General features: G+C 39.1%; 1 protein-coding gene across 13 annotated transcripts in view; it reads left to right on the top strand.

Moving 5' to 3' along the window:
• Window positions 1-15,459, top strand: part of LOC115262131 (CUGBP Elav-like family member 2) — a 1,100,715-nt gene that overhangs the window by 1,031,947 nt on the left and 53,309 nt on the right. For all 13 annotated transcript variants that reach the window (XM_062849221.1, XM_062849222.1, XM_062849220.1 and 10 more), the window contains one exon: window positions 14,839-15,142. In XM_062849221.1, the coding sequence (XP_062705205.1) occupies window positions 14,839-15,142 (304 nt within the window). The remainder of the gene's footprint in view (window positions 1-14,838; window positions 15,143-15,459) is intronic.

Genomic DNA, 15,459 nt, shown 5'->3' with positions numbered 1-15,459 from the left:
TCGTCCAAATGCGTCTAGCCGACGGAGTCAATGTTTCTACCAGCAACACACAAAAAAAAGATTTTAATAAAAAAATAATTGCACCTGGAATCAAACAACGGACCTCTAGATTGCCAATCCAGCACTCTTACCAACTGAGCTAGTGAGGTTTCACACCACCGTTAGTGCCGAAACGCCAATAAAAGCTATTCCCAGTTGGCGTTCGCTTGGCCCGTCGTCGTTCGTTTCCAGGGAACAAAGAGGACGACGAAAAAGTTGGTGGGTGACTATTTATGATTGAGCTTCGTCGTGACGTCCGCAGTCGGCGACGAAAAGGCTAATCGTCACCGTTGTTCTTTCTGACGAAGATTGTTTTATTGTTATCTTCACGCAGTGGTGACGAGAAGGACGATTGTCAACCCTGGATCTGGCTTTATTGTTGCTGTTCTTCTTTGTGCTGTGATTATTAAGAGTTCAATCTTGCCTAGTTTGAATAGTGGCTACGGTTAGGATAGCTCAGATCAATCTTCAGCACATAAGAACAGCAACGATCAATCTTTGTAGACTTATGCAAAATGGTACAGCTTAAGTGGCTTATCTAGGAAACCATGTGAATCCTAGGAGATGAACCAGCCATAGGCTGAAAATCTCGATAATAAAGATAAAAAAAATCTTGTGAATCCGGTGTTTGCTACTTTCAGTAAAAATGAAATGGCAAACTCACCTGTCATGCCTCGAGCATGTGTGCTTGTCAACAACGCAATCGTTGCTACACTCATCTCTGAACTAACTACTAGAGATGTATGTGCTATCACAATCGATGTATCTGTTGGAAACCTCATCGCATACTGCACGTCAAAAGGCTTTCCGTTAATTGTTGGCAGTGATGCTAATGCTCACCATATAATCTGGTGCAACTCGGACATCAATTTGAGATGCTCTAGTTTGATGGAATACTTAAGTAGTACAGATCTTGGATTACTTAACATGGGCAATCGTCCAACTTTCATGGTATCTGCTAGAGAGGAAGTGTTAGACAAAGCGCTATGTCAGAATTAGTCGCTCTAGCAGAATTAGTCACGAGCTAACCAATTGGCATGTTTATCTGACCATCGCTACATCTTTTTTGTACATGTGAATGCTCCCCAGACAACCAGTCATCGTATAAGATGATGCTGCATAAGATGATAAAGTGGAGGCCATATGCGTGCATGCCTCCATTTAGGCGCATGTAAAATGTACGCATATCGCCTCCACTTTAACATCTGATGTATAAGACGTATCCACTTTAACATCTGCTGTATTATACGACGATTGGTTGACTGTCTCGGGAAGCAATGTAGAAAGAGTAGGAACAGACAACGTTCGGCTGGATCGGAGGCTTTCAGGTCGGCTCGCAAGGCCTACCAGAAAGCTCTTCGGTATGCTGAACGATTCGGCTGGAAAACCCTTTGTACAAATGTTTCCAGTCTGAGTGAAGCCAGTCGGTTGAACAAAATCCTTGCAAAATCTAAGGATTTTCAAGTGAACGACCTTCGTTTGCCAAATGGTGATTTCACTTCCTCCGATGAGGAAGTTTTGGAATGTTTATTCAGTACACACTTCCCCGGATGTGTGGATGTTACATCTTCGGATGCACCTGATGTCTTTTTTGTAGTTATGATTCCCTGGCTTCGGCTCGGAATATTGTTACTGTATGATCGATTGAGTGGGCTCTTAATAGCTTTGCTCCTTTCAAATCTCCTGGGGCAGATTAGATTTATCCTATTTTTCTTCAGAAGAGATTTGATTATTTTAAACATGTTTTGGAAAAATACTAGTTTGCAGTTTTGCTACAGGGTATATTCCCAGATCTTGGCGGGATATTACTGTGAAGTTCATTCTAAAACTAGGTCGTGAGTCGTTTGAAGAAGCAAAGAGTTTCAGACCTATTAGTTTGACCTCTTTTCTTCTGAAATGCTTAGAACGCATTGTGGATCATCACATCCGTGATGTTCATCTGGCCTACGTGCCTCTTCATGTGAACCAACATGCCTACCAATCTGGAAAGTCCACTGTGACTCTTTTACACAAAGTTGTTTACGATATCGAGAATGCATTCGCTGAAAAGCAATCCTGCTTGGGTGTTTTCTTAGATATCGAGGGTGGCTTTGACAACATGCCTTTCGATGCCATATTGGAAGCCGCACGGGGTCATGGTATATCTCCAATGATTTCCAGTTGGATTCACCAAATGCTCAAAAACCGACATCTCTTCTCGGCATTGCGGCAAGCGGCAATTTGGAAATTGAGTGTTTGTGGATGCCCCCAAGGGGGAGCCTTATCACCACTTTTGTGGAATCTCGTAGCAGATACGCTATTGAGGCAACTCCATAATACATAAGTGACCCGATTTTGTCAACCCATTTTCGGAACACATTTTTTGCTCTCTTCAAAAACTGTAACAGTTTATCAAACTTTTTATCCTTCTATGTTCTACATCCCAGCAGTAGTTTTATGATAAAAATTATTAAATTGCATAAATATGAGAGCAAAATGTTTGTCACAAAATGGGGCTGACAAAATCGGGTCCTTACTGTAGCGGTTTTCCTACTTATGGTTTTGCCGACGACTACCTAACATCAGCAACCTTTTTGACCTGATGCAAAGCGCCTTTCAGGTAGTTGAGGGTTGGTGTCGCCAATATGGCCTTTCGGTTAATCCGAGTAAAACATCTATTGTTCTTTTCACGGAAAAGCGAAACCGTAATGGCGTTCGACCTTTGCGTCTCTTTGATTCTGAAATCGATGTGACTGAACAGGTAAAGTACGTTGGAGTCATTCTTGATTCCAAGCTTTCCTGGACACCTCACATTGAGTTCAGAATCAGGAAAGCTTGTATGGCCTTCGGGCAATGCCGGCGTACTTTTGTTACAACTTGGGGTCTAAAACCCAAGTATATCAATTGGATTTACACGACTGCTGTTCGTTCAATATTGTCTTATGGATGTCTTGTGTGGTGGTAAAAGGACGAAGTGAGAACGGTCCAATCAAAATTAGGCCATCTCCAAAGGATGTGCTTAATGGCGATATCTGGAGCGTTCTCTTCAACTCCCACGGCAGCGCTCGAAGTTCTTTTTGACGTTGCCCCACTACACATTCCTCTCAAACAAGAAGAACTTTCTTGCACTTACCGGTTACGGGTACTCGGTCGACTAGAGGAAACTCCTGTTAACCGCACATCAACACACACCTCGTTGTTTCTACTTTTGGTGAATTGGGACAAAATTGTCCTTGCTCCAAGTGATCTTACAATTGCTTGTAATTTTCCATATAGGACATTTTCCACGAAATTCGCTTCCCGGGAAGAGTGGACATCTGGATATCTGGAAAGAAGTATTGAGGCTTTACACGAAGCAGCACGAAAAAAATCCATTTTTTTTAATATTGCATTTTTGATTTGCATATAATTTTGCACAGCTGTTTTAATCAATATAAATAACCATTTTTTCATATTGAAACTTTTTATGGAGTCACGACTAACTTTCAAATAGGGCCTATGAAAAAATGGAACACATGCAAATGAAAAATCATATCTCTGAAACTGCTTGTTTGATCGGAAAACTCTCTTCGGCAAAGTTGTAGATTAATAAATGGTGGCTCTCAGAAAAATACACATTGAAAAATTTATTTAGTTTTTCTTCTAAAAAAACTGTATTTTGTTACTAAAAATAAAATATCTCAAAAAGCTATTTCTTTACCTTCGTGATATTTTGTGAGAATAAAGTTCATTCTGTTAGCTACCATCTGTAGAAATTTCATAATGGTAAAAAAATGTACAAAAAAGTTAGGGCACTTTGAACATTTTCGGTAGTGTGTTTTTTAGAGTGCATGACGAATTCACGCAAACTCGCCGTAAAGGTTTGGCAAAACTGTCTCAGAATCCGGTGGAATTTCTTAGGTTTAAAGACTATGTATTTTAAAGCAAGATTGCATACGTTGTTTTTTTTTATTTATCTAGACTAATATTTGAAAAGGGCTAATGTATTTGACCGTTTTTTACTCAATATAACTTAAAAATTACATTACCTATAAAAAAAGTTATGTATGGGTGACTTTTAGATAATCATGTGAACTTTCATAACATTGAAAAATGTCAAGACGCTTTAAAAGTAAAAAAAAGTGCAAATAAGAAAAATTATTTCAATTTGCAAAACATGCATTTTTGTAATTATTGAAAATTTTGCCATATATCGCAAGATGGGCACTTTTGAAGAAAAGCATTTCTGAGGTACCGTGATTTCGGGTGAAATTGATCGACGTGAGGGTCATTTTCATTTGTTAAAAATATTGCTTTAAACTTAAAACAATTTGTAGAAAATGACCATCATCCGGCTGAAGGATTATTGAATGATGAGTTACATGTTTTACAGTCAATTAGTCACATATTTCTGTATTAAATTCAATATTTTCCGTAATTGCGTGTTTGGCGAATCTCAAATACCCTTTCAAAGTTTTGTTACCGTGGCTGTATCGCACATGTAATGAATATTCGAATGGATGCTTTTAGCTGCCAAGTATTTGCTAAACACGATTTCATCATCAAAAATTTTATAAATATTCAAATTTATACATAAAATTGCACTTTTCCGGAAGTAATCACTTTTTCAGTATAAAAAGTGCATACTTTAAGGCGTTTTCATAAAATTTATTAAGTTTCAAACTTGAATAATAAAAAATTGAGAAAACTTGTTAAAGTTTTGCATAGCATTTCGCATTCTGGGGTGGTTAGTTCAGGTGGAAACAATATTTTTGGCACATGCAAAGGTATTTCATTTACTGATCAATTTCATCCCGAAAGCAAAATCATTGATATTTTATTTTAAATGATATTCACCTATTGCAATAAAATGATTTGTAGTAAAAGTTTCAATCTCGTTGACTGATGAGAATCGTGGTCGTACTTGTTTTATTGCTTTGAGTTTGACTTTCTTTGGGTGATCGACTGTACGTTGGATGATATCTTTAATTGGCATTTCAGTCTAATTTGGTCAATCAAAAACAACTATATGTTTACTTAACCCGAAGTTTCGGTCCTTATTGTACCTTTTTCAAAGATTCTGTAATGTTTGAGTTTGACCATATCGCTGCATTCAAAATCACGGTAGCATTAGTGGAAAATTTTTGACAGCTCCTCCCCTCTTAAAGTATATTCTCCCATACCTAATAGAAGGCCCCTAGCAATATCATAAACTTACCCTAAAATGCTACGTCTTTAATGGACGGTTCTTAACAACAAATACTTCATGTCATCATTTTGCGTGTTTCTCTTCGGTAGAAAAAAAAAGTTTTATCCAGGGCGTTTTTTACAGATATTTTCATATAGGGTGCCTGTACCAGTTATCGCACTACCTAAGAAAAAATATTTCTACAAAAATAAGAAGAAGACCGACGAATGTAAACAATAAGTCAAATGATTGATTTGTTTCAATACTTTACAGGAAAAATATAGAAACGGAGACAAAACTACTTTTAGTATTTATTACGGCGTGTGCCAATGATAGGAACCCTGTACCAGTTATGGACACATTTGTTAATTTGGGTTCCACTTCGCACTATTTACATGCATTCCTTATGGGAGTTGCCATAACTGGTACACTATGGCGAAATAGGGTGCAAGGAGGCCGAAAAGTTAAGGAAAATGATTAATTTCTACTATAATTTGAGCAAATTGTGAAGTTTGAATGATTGCAATCATCTTTTGTGATCGTGATCTATTGTTCACGATTTTTTTCTTGTTGATTTGTATCTTTAAAGGTTGAAAATCAACTATGGCGAATTTGAGGTACTATAGCCATAACTGGTACACTGAGCCTATTAAATTAAACATAGCTCCATATGTTTGATTCACAAGCAGGGCGCAAAATTTTCGAGCAGACGAGTTGAAGTTCACCGTGCGGCAATTTTCATTCACTTGCCTGCATATTCATATTCTGCTGCTCGATACTCGTTTGTCAACTGAATGAAAGTCAATGAATATTTGTAAACATCTTACAAATTGTTAAATTGCTAATTAAATATTAACGTTTCGATTACATTTAACTGTGCTTTACACAGATCTTTTGCCATTTGATTGTTGTGGAATGATTTTGGAAGGAATTGTAGCCATTAACGTAGGTAATTATGAAGATGTTTCTCGATCGGCTTCATATTCAATGACTACGAATTGACTGACTGTGTGAAGAGGGAGAGCGAAAATGAATTTGTTTGTTTTGAATATTCGGTGCAGAATCATTCAAATTCGTGCTGTTTTCAGTCAATGACTATGAACATTTTGCACCCTGTTCACAAGTCTATCTAATGCAAAGTATTTATTGTATTCTAAAAAAAAGATTCTCCCATGAATAAGGAAACTTTTAAGTTGAAATTCGTCTTCTGGTTCTGAATTTCTGTGTAACAGATCTGGTGTTCTGGTTTAAAAGAGAATCCTAAATTATATTCTTTGTATTGGATAGATTTATAATTGAAACATATAAAGCTATGTTCAATATTAATATGTGAAAATCCACGTATAAAAATACCCAAAAATTGGTTTGACTCAAAAAAAAAAAACATTTTGTGTTGGGTTAGATTCAGATAATAGCAATTTAATTACTTTGATCCATTTTGAATTTTATTCTTAATGGTTAATGTGGGGTTTGGTTCTCCGAAATAGGATTAATTTAGATTCGCAAATGGGCATGTATTCCAAATTGACTTCAATTAATTTTGTAGCTTTTTTTAGCGTGATCGTTTTTTCAATATTTCAATTTTTCACTTGCAAGTTCATACAAATACCTTAAAGTCACACATACCACACTTTTTTTGTAGGTCATGTTATTTTTAAGTTACATTGGTATAAAAAAATGCTCAAAAACTTAAGCCCTTTTCAAATATTAGTGTAGATAAACTTAACAAAAAAAAACCAACAAAGTTTGCAACGTTGCTTTAAAGTACATAGTCTTCATACCTACACAATTCCATTGAAATCTGAGAGGGTGCTGCCAACCCCAAAATCTAGTTTGAGGGAAATTCGTCATGCACTCTAAAAAATACGCAACCAAAAATGTTCAAAGTGCCATAACTTTTTTGTACATTTTTTTACCACTATAAAAATTTTACAGATGATAGCTAACAGAATGAACTTTATTCTCACAAAAAAACACGAAGGTAAAAAAATAGCTTTTTGAGATATTTTATTTTTAGTAACAAAATTCAGTTTTTTCATAAGAAAAACTAAATAAATTTTTCAATGTGTATTTTTTTGAGAGCCGCCATATATTATTCTACTACTTTGCTGAAGACACCTTTCCGATCGAACAAGCCGTTTGCGTGTTATAATTTTTTATTTGCTTGTGTGTCATTTTTTCATAGGCCCTATTTGAAAGTTAGTCGAGACAAAATATGAACTTTTGGTATGAAAAAATGGTTTCTCACATAAAATGGAATAGTATACAAAAATATCAAGTAGATTAAAAAACATCGATTAAAATGGATTCGTGCTGGTCCGTGGAAAGCCTCTATTTCAGACGGCATCGTATGTTACACTGATGGCTCCCTTTTCGAAGGTCGAGCAGGTGCTGGTGCTTATTCTCGTGAGCTAAGGCTGTATCAGTCTTACTCACTTGGTAGACACTGCACCGTTTTTCAGGCCGAAATCTTTGCTCTTATGTGCGGAGTACATTCAGCACTTCAGCAGCACAATGGGCAAAGTAATATACTTCTGTTCAGATAGCCAGGCTACTATTAAAGCACTTGCTTCGGCCAACTCCAGGTCGAAGAAAGTTATCGCTTGTCGAACTCAAATCGAGGAGCTGAATTCAGCAAACGCTGTTCAACTTGTATGGGTACCTGGCCATTCTTCCATCGCTGGAAATGAATTGGCTGATGAGTTAGCTCGCACTGGAGCATCACATGACTTCATTGGCCCTGAGCCAGCTATTCCGGTATCCAAGTGTTGGGTAAAGCTTCAGATTGACACCTGGGCTGTCACTCAGCACAAACAATACTGGAATAGTTTGGAGTCATGTCGTCAAACCAAATTGTATTGTACATACTAAGCCATCTCTAGGGGTGGCGAAGTATCTAACAAATCTGTCAAAGCAGAATTGCAGCATGCTGGTCAAAGCATTGACTGGCCACTGCCGACTCAGCTATCACATCACATCACATCACATGAATCAGCAAGCTGATTCATTTGCACATGATAGCTGTGAATCCGATTATTGAACTTCGTATCATTTGATATGTAACTGTCCACTTTTTGCGCAACTGCGTTTCCGAGTACTCGGAAAACACTTAGCATGTGAAACTGACTTCAGAAATCTGAATCTTCAGGGCGTTCTGTTGTTCTTGACACGCTGTGGTAAAGAGCTATAGGCTCTCTTTTCGCTTTATGCGCTATCACAGTGCTCTTTTCAGGACGCTATTTGAAGCCATTGTGGAACTCTTATGCGTGTATGACGATCCTATTGCCTTACCTGTCCTTTCTCTTGTCCTATCCTTTTTTCCTTCCTTTCTCCCTCAGGTAAATGATGGATAAAAGCTCATGTTCATGGCGATTTCACAAATTTCCCAAATGGAGGAGAACGTGCCTCTGGAGCCGATCTACTGATACCTGATACCTGAAGGATGTCATAAGTATGTCTTATGAAAACTGATGATGCTTGTTATGACCTAATAACATAAGATAAACTTATGGAAATAGCAGAAAAATCGTAAAATGATGCAGACTGGAATCGATCCATGAACATCGAGATCATTGTGCTCGTGCCTAACCCACACGAATATTGACGGTTGAGAATATCGTGTTGCTGAATGTGTATAAAAGCCAAGCTGAGTCGATATTGCGTAATAAAGCGACAATAAGTTACATTGTGGTGAGCTCGTTTCATGTTGTTTTTGTAGTGTTTCAAAATTCCATTTATTTTCAAAATGAATGACTTTGTTTATCGTCTCTCAACCGTCTGAGGAGAAAAGGTAACACATTTAATTAATCTGTCACCTTCATCGTCCGAAAAAAAAACAACGAATACGAATAGCATATTGTAGCAATAGCTTACAAACTTATCGTAGAAGCGCTCATTTGCGATAGCCGAATCTGAATCCCATTAGACCGAGGTGGTCATAACAAAACGTTGAGTTCGGCTCTCGTTGCCCTCTCCGACAAGATGTTGTTGAAGAGCCCGAAATAATCACCAGACTCATTATTTCACCGTTTCGGGGATCCTTATTTTCAATTGTTGACGACGACGATTTGGTCCGCCGTCGTTGTCGTCCACTAAAAAAACACCAACAATCGACTCAAGAGACTTTTGAAATCGCACTTCATCCCTAATGGCGACGGTCGGTGACGGTGGCATATTTAAATCGAATTTCATCACCCCTACATTACGCTTTCTCTCTCTCTCTCTTGGAGGAGGAAAACCATTTTCCCACAACAACGATATGCAAAACATCAATAACAATGAAAATCGTTTATGACTATGGGTTTGTTGTTGTCGATGGGTACGACGCGAGTGAGCACAACAGCGAGCAAGGACGTCGAAAGAAAGTGTCGATTTACACCTCGCGCTCCAAATCGAAGTGCAAGACTGTGGCGAGGAAAACACGGACGCGTCGTCGTCGTCGTTGGAGGGTTGGGGTGAAACGATTGTTATAATTTTTTATCGTTTGCTTTTTTGCTGCTGGTGGAGACCCTGCTCCGGGCGATATCGTTTGTTATGATTATTCGTTATTGCTGTTTTTCCTGAGGATGAAGTAGACAAGCACTTGTCAGGAATCGCAAATATATTCACAGTCGATTGGTAAAAATGTATTTTTTATTTGTATGGTAATGTAATCATTAACACTGGGCTCTAGAGTTGTTCATCAGATGAAGGATATAGAATATGGAAACTGGATAGGCTTTAGGGAGGCAGTGTAGGAAAGCTTGGAATCAAGGATAACTCCAACGTTCTTTACCTGTTCAGTCACATAGATTTCAGAATCAAAGAGACGCAAAGGTTGAACGCCATAACGGTTCCGCCTTACCTTAAAAATAACAATAGATGTTTTACTCCGATTAACCGAAAGGCCATATTAGCGACACCAACCCTCAATTATCTGGGTGCGATGCTTTTACCAACTAACAATGGTTAGGTAGTCGTTGACAAAACCGTACGTAGGAAAAACGCTTTTATTGAGTTGCCTCAATAACGTATCTGCTACGAGTTTCCACAAAAGTGGTGATAAGACTCCCCCTTGGGGGCATCCACAAGCACTCAATTTCCTAATCGCTGCTGGACGCAATGTCGAGAAGAGATATCGGTTTTTGAGCATTTGATGAATCCAATTGGAAATCATTGGAGATATACCATGACACCGTGCGGCTTCCAATATGGCATCGAAAGGCACATTGTCAAAGGCACCCTCGATATCTAAGAAAACACCCAAACAAGATTGCTTTTGAGCGAATGCTTTCTCGATATCGTAAACAACCTTGTGTAAAAGAGTCACAATGGACTTACCAGATTGGAAGGCATGTTGGTTTACTTGAAGAGGCACGTTGGCCAGATGAACATCACGGATGTGATGATCCACAATGCGTTCTTAGCATTTCAGAAGAAAAGCGGTCAAACTGATAGGTCTGAAACTCTGCTTTTTCATTCGACACACGACACACTTTTGCAATAAACTTCACAGTAATATCCCGCCAAGATTTGGGAGTATACCCTGTAGCAAAACTGCAAACAAGTGTTTTTTTTTTAAATATGTTTGAAATAATCAATTTCTTTCCGAAGCAAAATAGATTAGGGTCTTGTACCATTTGGGCAGGTGTACCTATTTTGGGCACTTGCCGCTATAACTAAGTCAATTTCAAACCGATTGATTTGAAATTTTGTGATGAGTTAGGCACGTACAGTATCTAACACTGAACAAAAATTCAAATCAATCGGTTTGATATTGACTTAGTTATAGCGGCAAGTGCCCAAAATAGGTACACCTGCCCAAATGGTACAATACCCTATATTCCATCTCAGGGTGTCTACTACCTGGAAAAACCTGGAAAACCGGGAATCCTCAGGGGATTTAATTTAACAGGGAAAAACCTGGAATACTCAGGGAATTTCTGGAGTACCCAGGGAAATTTTACTCCGATAAAAAAAAAAAATATTGGGTCGTATGAACCTGGTAGTAAAAATCCATATAGAAATGTCGCTACAAGGATTTTTTCCAGAAATTCCGTCAGAATTTCTTTCTGGAACTTCTTTACAAATACCTCCTGGAATGTCTCCCAGGATTTCTTATTAAATTCCTTCCACATTTTTGACGCTATTTTTCTTGGTATTCCTTTTTTTGGTATTTTTTCCGGAAAGGTATACTTCCAGCTTCCTTCCAGGATTCCTGAATTCCAACCGATTTCCCTTGGAGTATTTCACGGGGATGCTATTTCTTCCCAGAAGTTCAAAGAAATCTTCGTAGGATTTCCACCAGAATTTATCCCGAATACTCTATAAGAATATCTTTCGGGATAAATCGTGGAATATCTTTCGGCACTCCTCACGGAAATTTTACCCGATTCCTTCCGGTGTTCTTCATGGGACTTCCCCAGAAGATCTTCACAGAATGTCTTTCAGAGTTGCTAAAGGAGTTATTCCTGGGGTTTCTACTGAAGTTCCTCCAAGGGTTTCTGAAGGAGTTTTTAAGGAGAGATTTCTATCATTTTTTTTTCCTGTGATATCTTCAAACCATTGCTTTGGGCTTTCTTCGAGATGTTCTTCCTAGTCTCCTACAGGAGTTTGTTAAAAGTTTTCGCGAGGTTTATTTTGAAGTTTTACCTGAGATTTTTCTCGGAGTATCTCCTGGAACTTCTCTCAGAAGATTCCTTCCGATGTTGGTCATGAGATGTCTCTCAGAGTTTTTCTTAATTTACCCTGGATTTTCTCCTAAGATTTTTTCCCAGAGTGCCTTCTGGGATTTCCACAGGAGTTATTGCTGATATTTCTCATTGAATTCTTCTCTTGCATTCTTTCAGAGCCAGGGTGTTTCTTGTAGTTGTACCGGATTTCTTGCAGTGATCCACCTGAGAGTTTTTACAGATATTCTGTGCATTATTCTCAAAATTCTTCCCGGAATCTTTGCCAGATATTGTTCCGAGATTCTGCATACTCCTTTAGGGATTTCTCCCAAAGTAATTGCAGGGATTCTTCTACGGGTTTTCCTCAGAATGTCTCCTGAGATAACTTACGAAATACCTTATAGGAAATTCATGGAGAAATATTCGAGGGAATTCAAATAAAATCTAGCGAGAAACTCCGCAAAGTGTTACTGAAAATATCTCGACATGAACTTCAGGAAAACACTGAGAAAAAAATGAGACATCTCGAAAAAAGTTCTAGGTAATAATAATCCGGAGAAGAAATATTAAGGACATCCAAGGAGGAATTCTGAAAACCTCATGGAATCCTGAAAGCAGCTGCGGACGAAGTTCCGCGAAGAAAACAAGAGGAATATCGGAAAACTATCGTAAAAGTCCAATAGTTTATGGATAGATGTCCACTAAAACAAACATGGACACTGGCTTCAGCCGGCGGCTGTATCGATTGAACGAAACTTAACACGGAGTGGCTACGGATAAGAAGCTATTCTCGTGAAAAATTTCATCGCTCGGAGCGGGAATCGAACCCTCATCCACCCGGACTCTAACCGCATGGCTACGAGGTTCAACCAATGACATTCTTGAACAAACTTTAAATAATTTTGGATGGATCTTCAGGAGGGATCCAGCGAGAATCTCTGAAAGTATATCGGAAAACCTTTGCAAGAAATATCGGGACGTACTCAAACAGATATCTCGTGTGAAAGAATCCTACGGAGAGTCAGGAATAAACTTTGGATGAAATTTCAGGAATTATGCACAGAAATCTTGAAAGAATTTTTGAAGAGTCGGGGAACTTACGTATTTTCGGCAGTTTTGTTCTCTTCGTCATGGTTTTTTTTTTAAACCTGTTGAACTCAGAGTTGGCATCAAATCCTTCCCAACCAAGCTGAATATGATCAAGTTTCAGGCAATTTGGCCGGCATGAATCCCTCATGACGAAGAGAACAAACCTGCCGATGATACCCTAAGTCACCCTTTATAATTTTTAGAATATTTGGGTTGTTTTATAATTTATTTAAGCTTATAATTCAAAACTTTCAAAATTTCATCTGGAAAAAACCTGGAAAACTCAGGGAATTTTATTTTGAGTTATGAGTAGACACCCTGCATCTGCTCCAGGAGATTTGAAAGGAGCAAAGCTATTAGGAGCCCTCTCAATCGATTCTATAGTTACAATACTGAGAGCCGAAGTTAAAGAATCATAACTGCAAGAAAAGACATCAGGTTCATTCGAAGATGTAATATCCACACATCCGGAGAAGTGTGTGCCGAATAGGCATTCCAGAACTATCTCATCAGAGGGTGTGAAATCGCCATTTTGCAAACGCAGTTCGTTCACTCGGAAATCCTTAGATTTCGCAAGGATTTTGTTTAATCAACTGACTTCACTCAAACTGGAAACATTCGTACAAAGGTTTTTCCAGCCGGATCGTTCGGCAGACCGGAGAACTTTTCTGTAGGTCTTGCGAGCCGACCTGAAAGCCTCCGATCCAGCCGAACGTCGTCTGTTCCAACTCTTTCTACTGTTTCCTGAGTGCTTGATGCAATCTTCGAATCTCAAACTATGGCTGAAAAAAAAACAAATAAATAAAATGGTCCAAGTTGCAGTACAATGTACAAATAAAATTGTTATTAGATTATGATTCAGTGTTCCAGTGACTGAGTAATAGAAGAGCAATCCAATAACTATTGTTAATATCATTCGCTTTTTTCGCTAAATTTTCAACACAAAGCTTGTGCATCTATTCATTTACAGCAATTTAATATTGTTTGTATATAGTTCTATGTAGCTGCATACGATCTTCAATTTGACTGAGGATCTTTCCTAATCTTATTTTTTCAAAACTTTCAAAGAAATCTTCAACATTGCTTTCAAAACGTCTCAACGTAACTTTTTCCATCAAATGCTCTTACAACCTGACGTCGCACTTTTTATAATTTACATCGCTTAACTTCAAAGTCAACATCGTCAACACCCGAGACAGTGCTGATGATTACTTTCTCCTGTTCGAGAAACCCCCGCCCCCGACCCGAACCGATAATGTGCGTCCTCATTTCGGTTTCGGTTTAATGTCCACCGCTTATTGGCGGCGACGATAGCGGTGATGACAGACATCCAACGCCAACGTCGTCGGACGCGGTGAAAACTTTTCGTCACCGTGTCTAAGTGTCACCCGGGGGAGTACTTTTTTGTCGTTCAGCTACCTCCTTTAGCGCCGCCATCACCGCACCGAGCCCGTCAAGTCAAATAAACACCCTGCCTCTCGGCCGGGTCCTCCCCGGAGGACCGAAGCCATCTTCCAACGATTATAAGAACTCCCCGGTAACAACCATTACCATTACCGAGCTTAGTCCACGACGACGGCACGGAGGAAGGCGTCTGGGCGTGAAATTAACACGTAGTCACTTGTTTGAGCCTCTACTAACTAAAGAGCAAAGCGTTGCGAAGTGTTAAACCAAAATTGTTGGGTGATGTCACGGTGTGGGACGGCTTTCGGGGAGGATGGTGACAGTAAAAATACCTGTGTTTCTCATCGAATCATCATCAATCAAACGACGTATGATTTCCTTAACAAGATGTTAAAGTAGATTGATGTTTCGTCGACGTTGGGCGCCATAAATCCTCCACTAATCAGATAACATAATCCATGACTAGCAACAGAGTACTAAATCTCACACATTTTCGCATCTCCATTCCAGTCTCTACACCAGAGCAAAACCATGGAAGGCTGTTCGGCACCCCTCGTAGTCAAGTTTGCCGACACGCAGAAGGATAAGGACGCCAAGCGGATGCAGCAGATGCAGTCCAACCTGTGGAACATTGCCGGAATCAATCAGCCGATCACGCAGTCGGTGACGCCGCTGACCGCGCCGGCCACCGGCCACCATCCGAACCCGCCGCAGCAGCAGACGCCCTTCCTGGCGGCCGATGCCATCTCGCCGGCGTCGCTCACACTTCTGCAGCAGCTTCAGGCGGTGGCCCAGCAGCAGCAGTTTTTGCAAGGTACGTGTGATTGAACAAAACTGAGGTTTTGTTCTTAGGGTGAAGTTCGTTTCTTGGTCTGGTCCGGTCAACTAATATTAGTTTTTCTTAGATTTTTAATATTAATGTTAATAATAATTATGGAACAAGCTCACCAATTAATATCTATTAGCATTCAGCAAAGTATAAAAAAAGTGCTACATAAAATCAACATCAGTAACATACGTGTTCTAACTTGTTAGCATTACTCTTATTTGGCTTAATTAGGTCATATAAGAGTTCCATAAACTTGCGAAATTGTGGGGGCTTGTGGATTCTTAGTACATACTGCGCTATAG

This window comes from Aedes albopictus, chromosome 2 (assembly GCF_035046485.1).
Source record: "Aedes albopictus strain Foshan chromosome 2, AalbF5, whole genome shotgun sequence".
NCBI classification, from domain to species: Eukaryota; Metazoa; Arthropoda; class Insecta; order Diptera; family Culicidae; genus Aedes; species Aedes albopictus.
The sequence above is the reverse complement of the archived record's forward strand: the minus strand, read 5'-3'. Positions and strand labels throughout refer to the sequence as shown.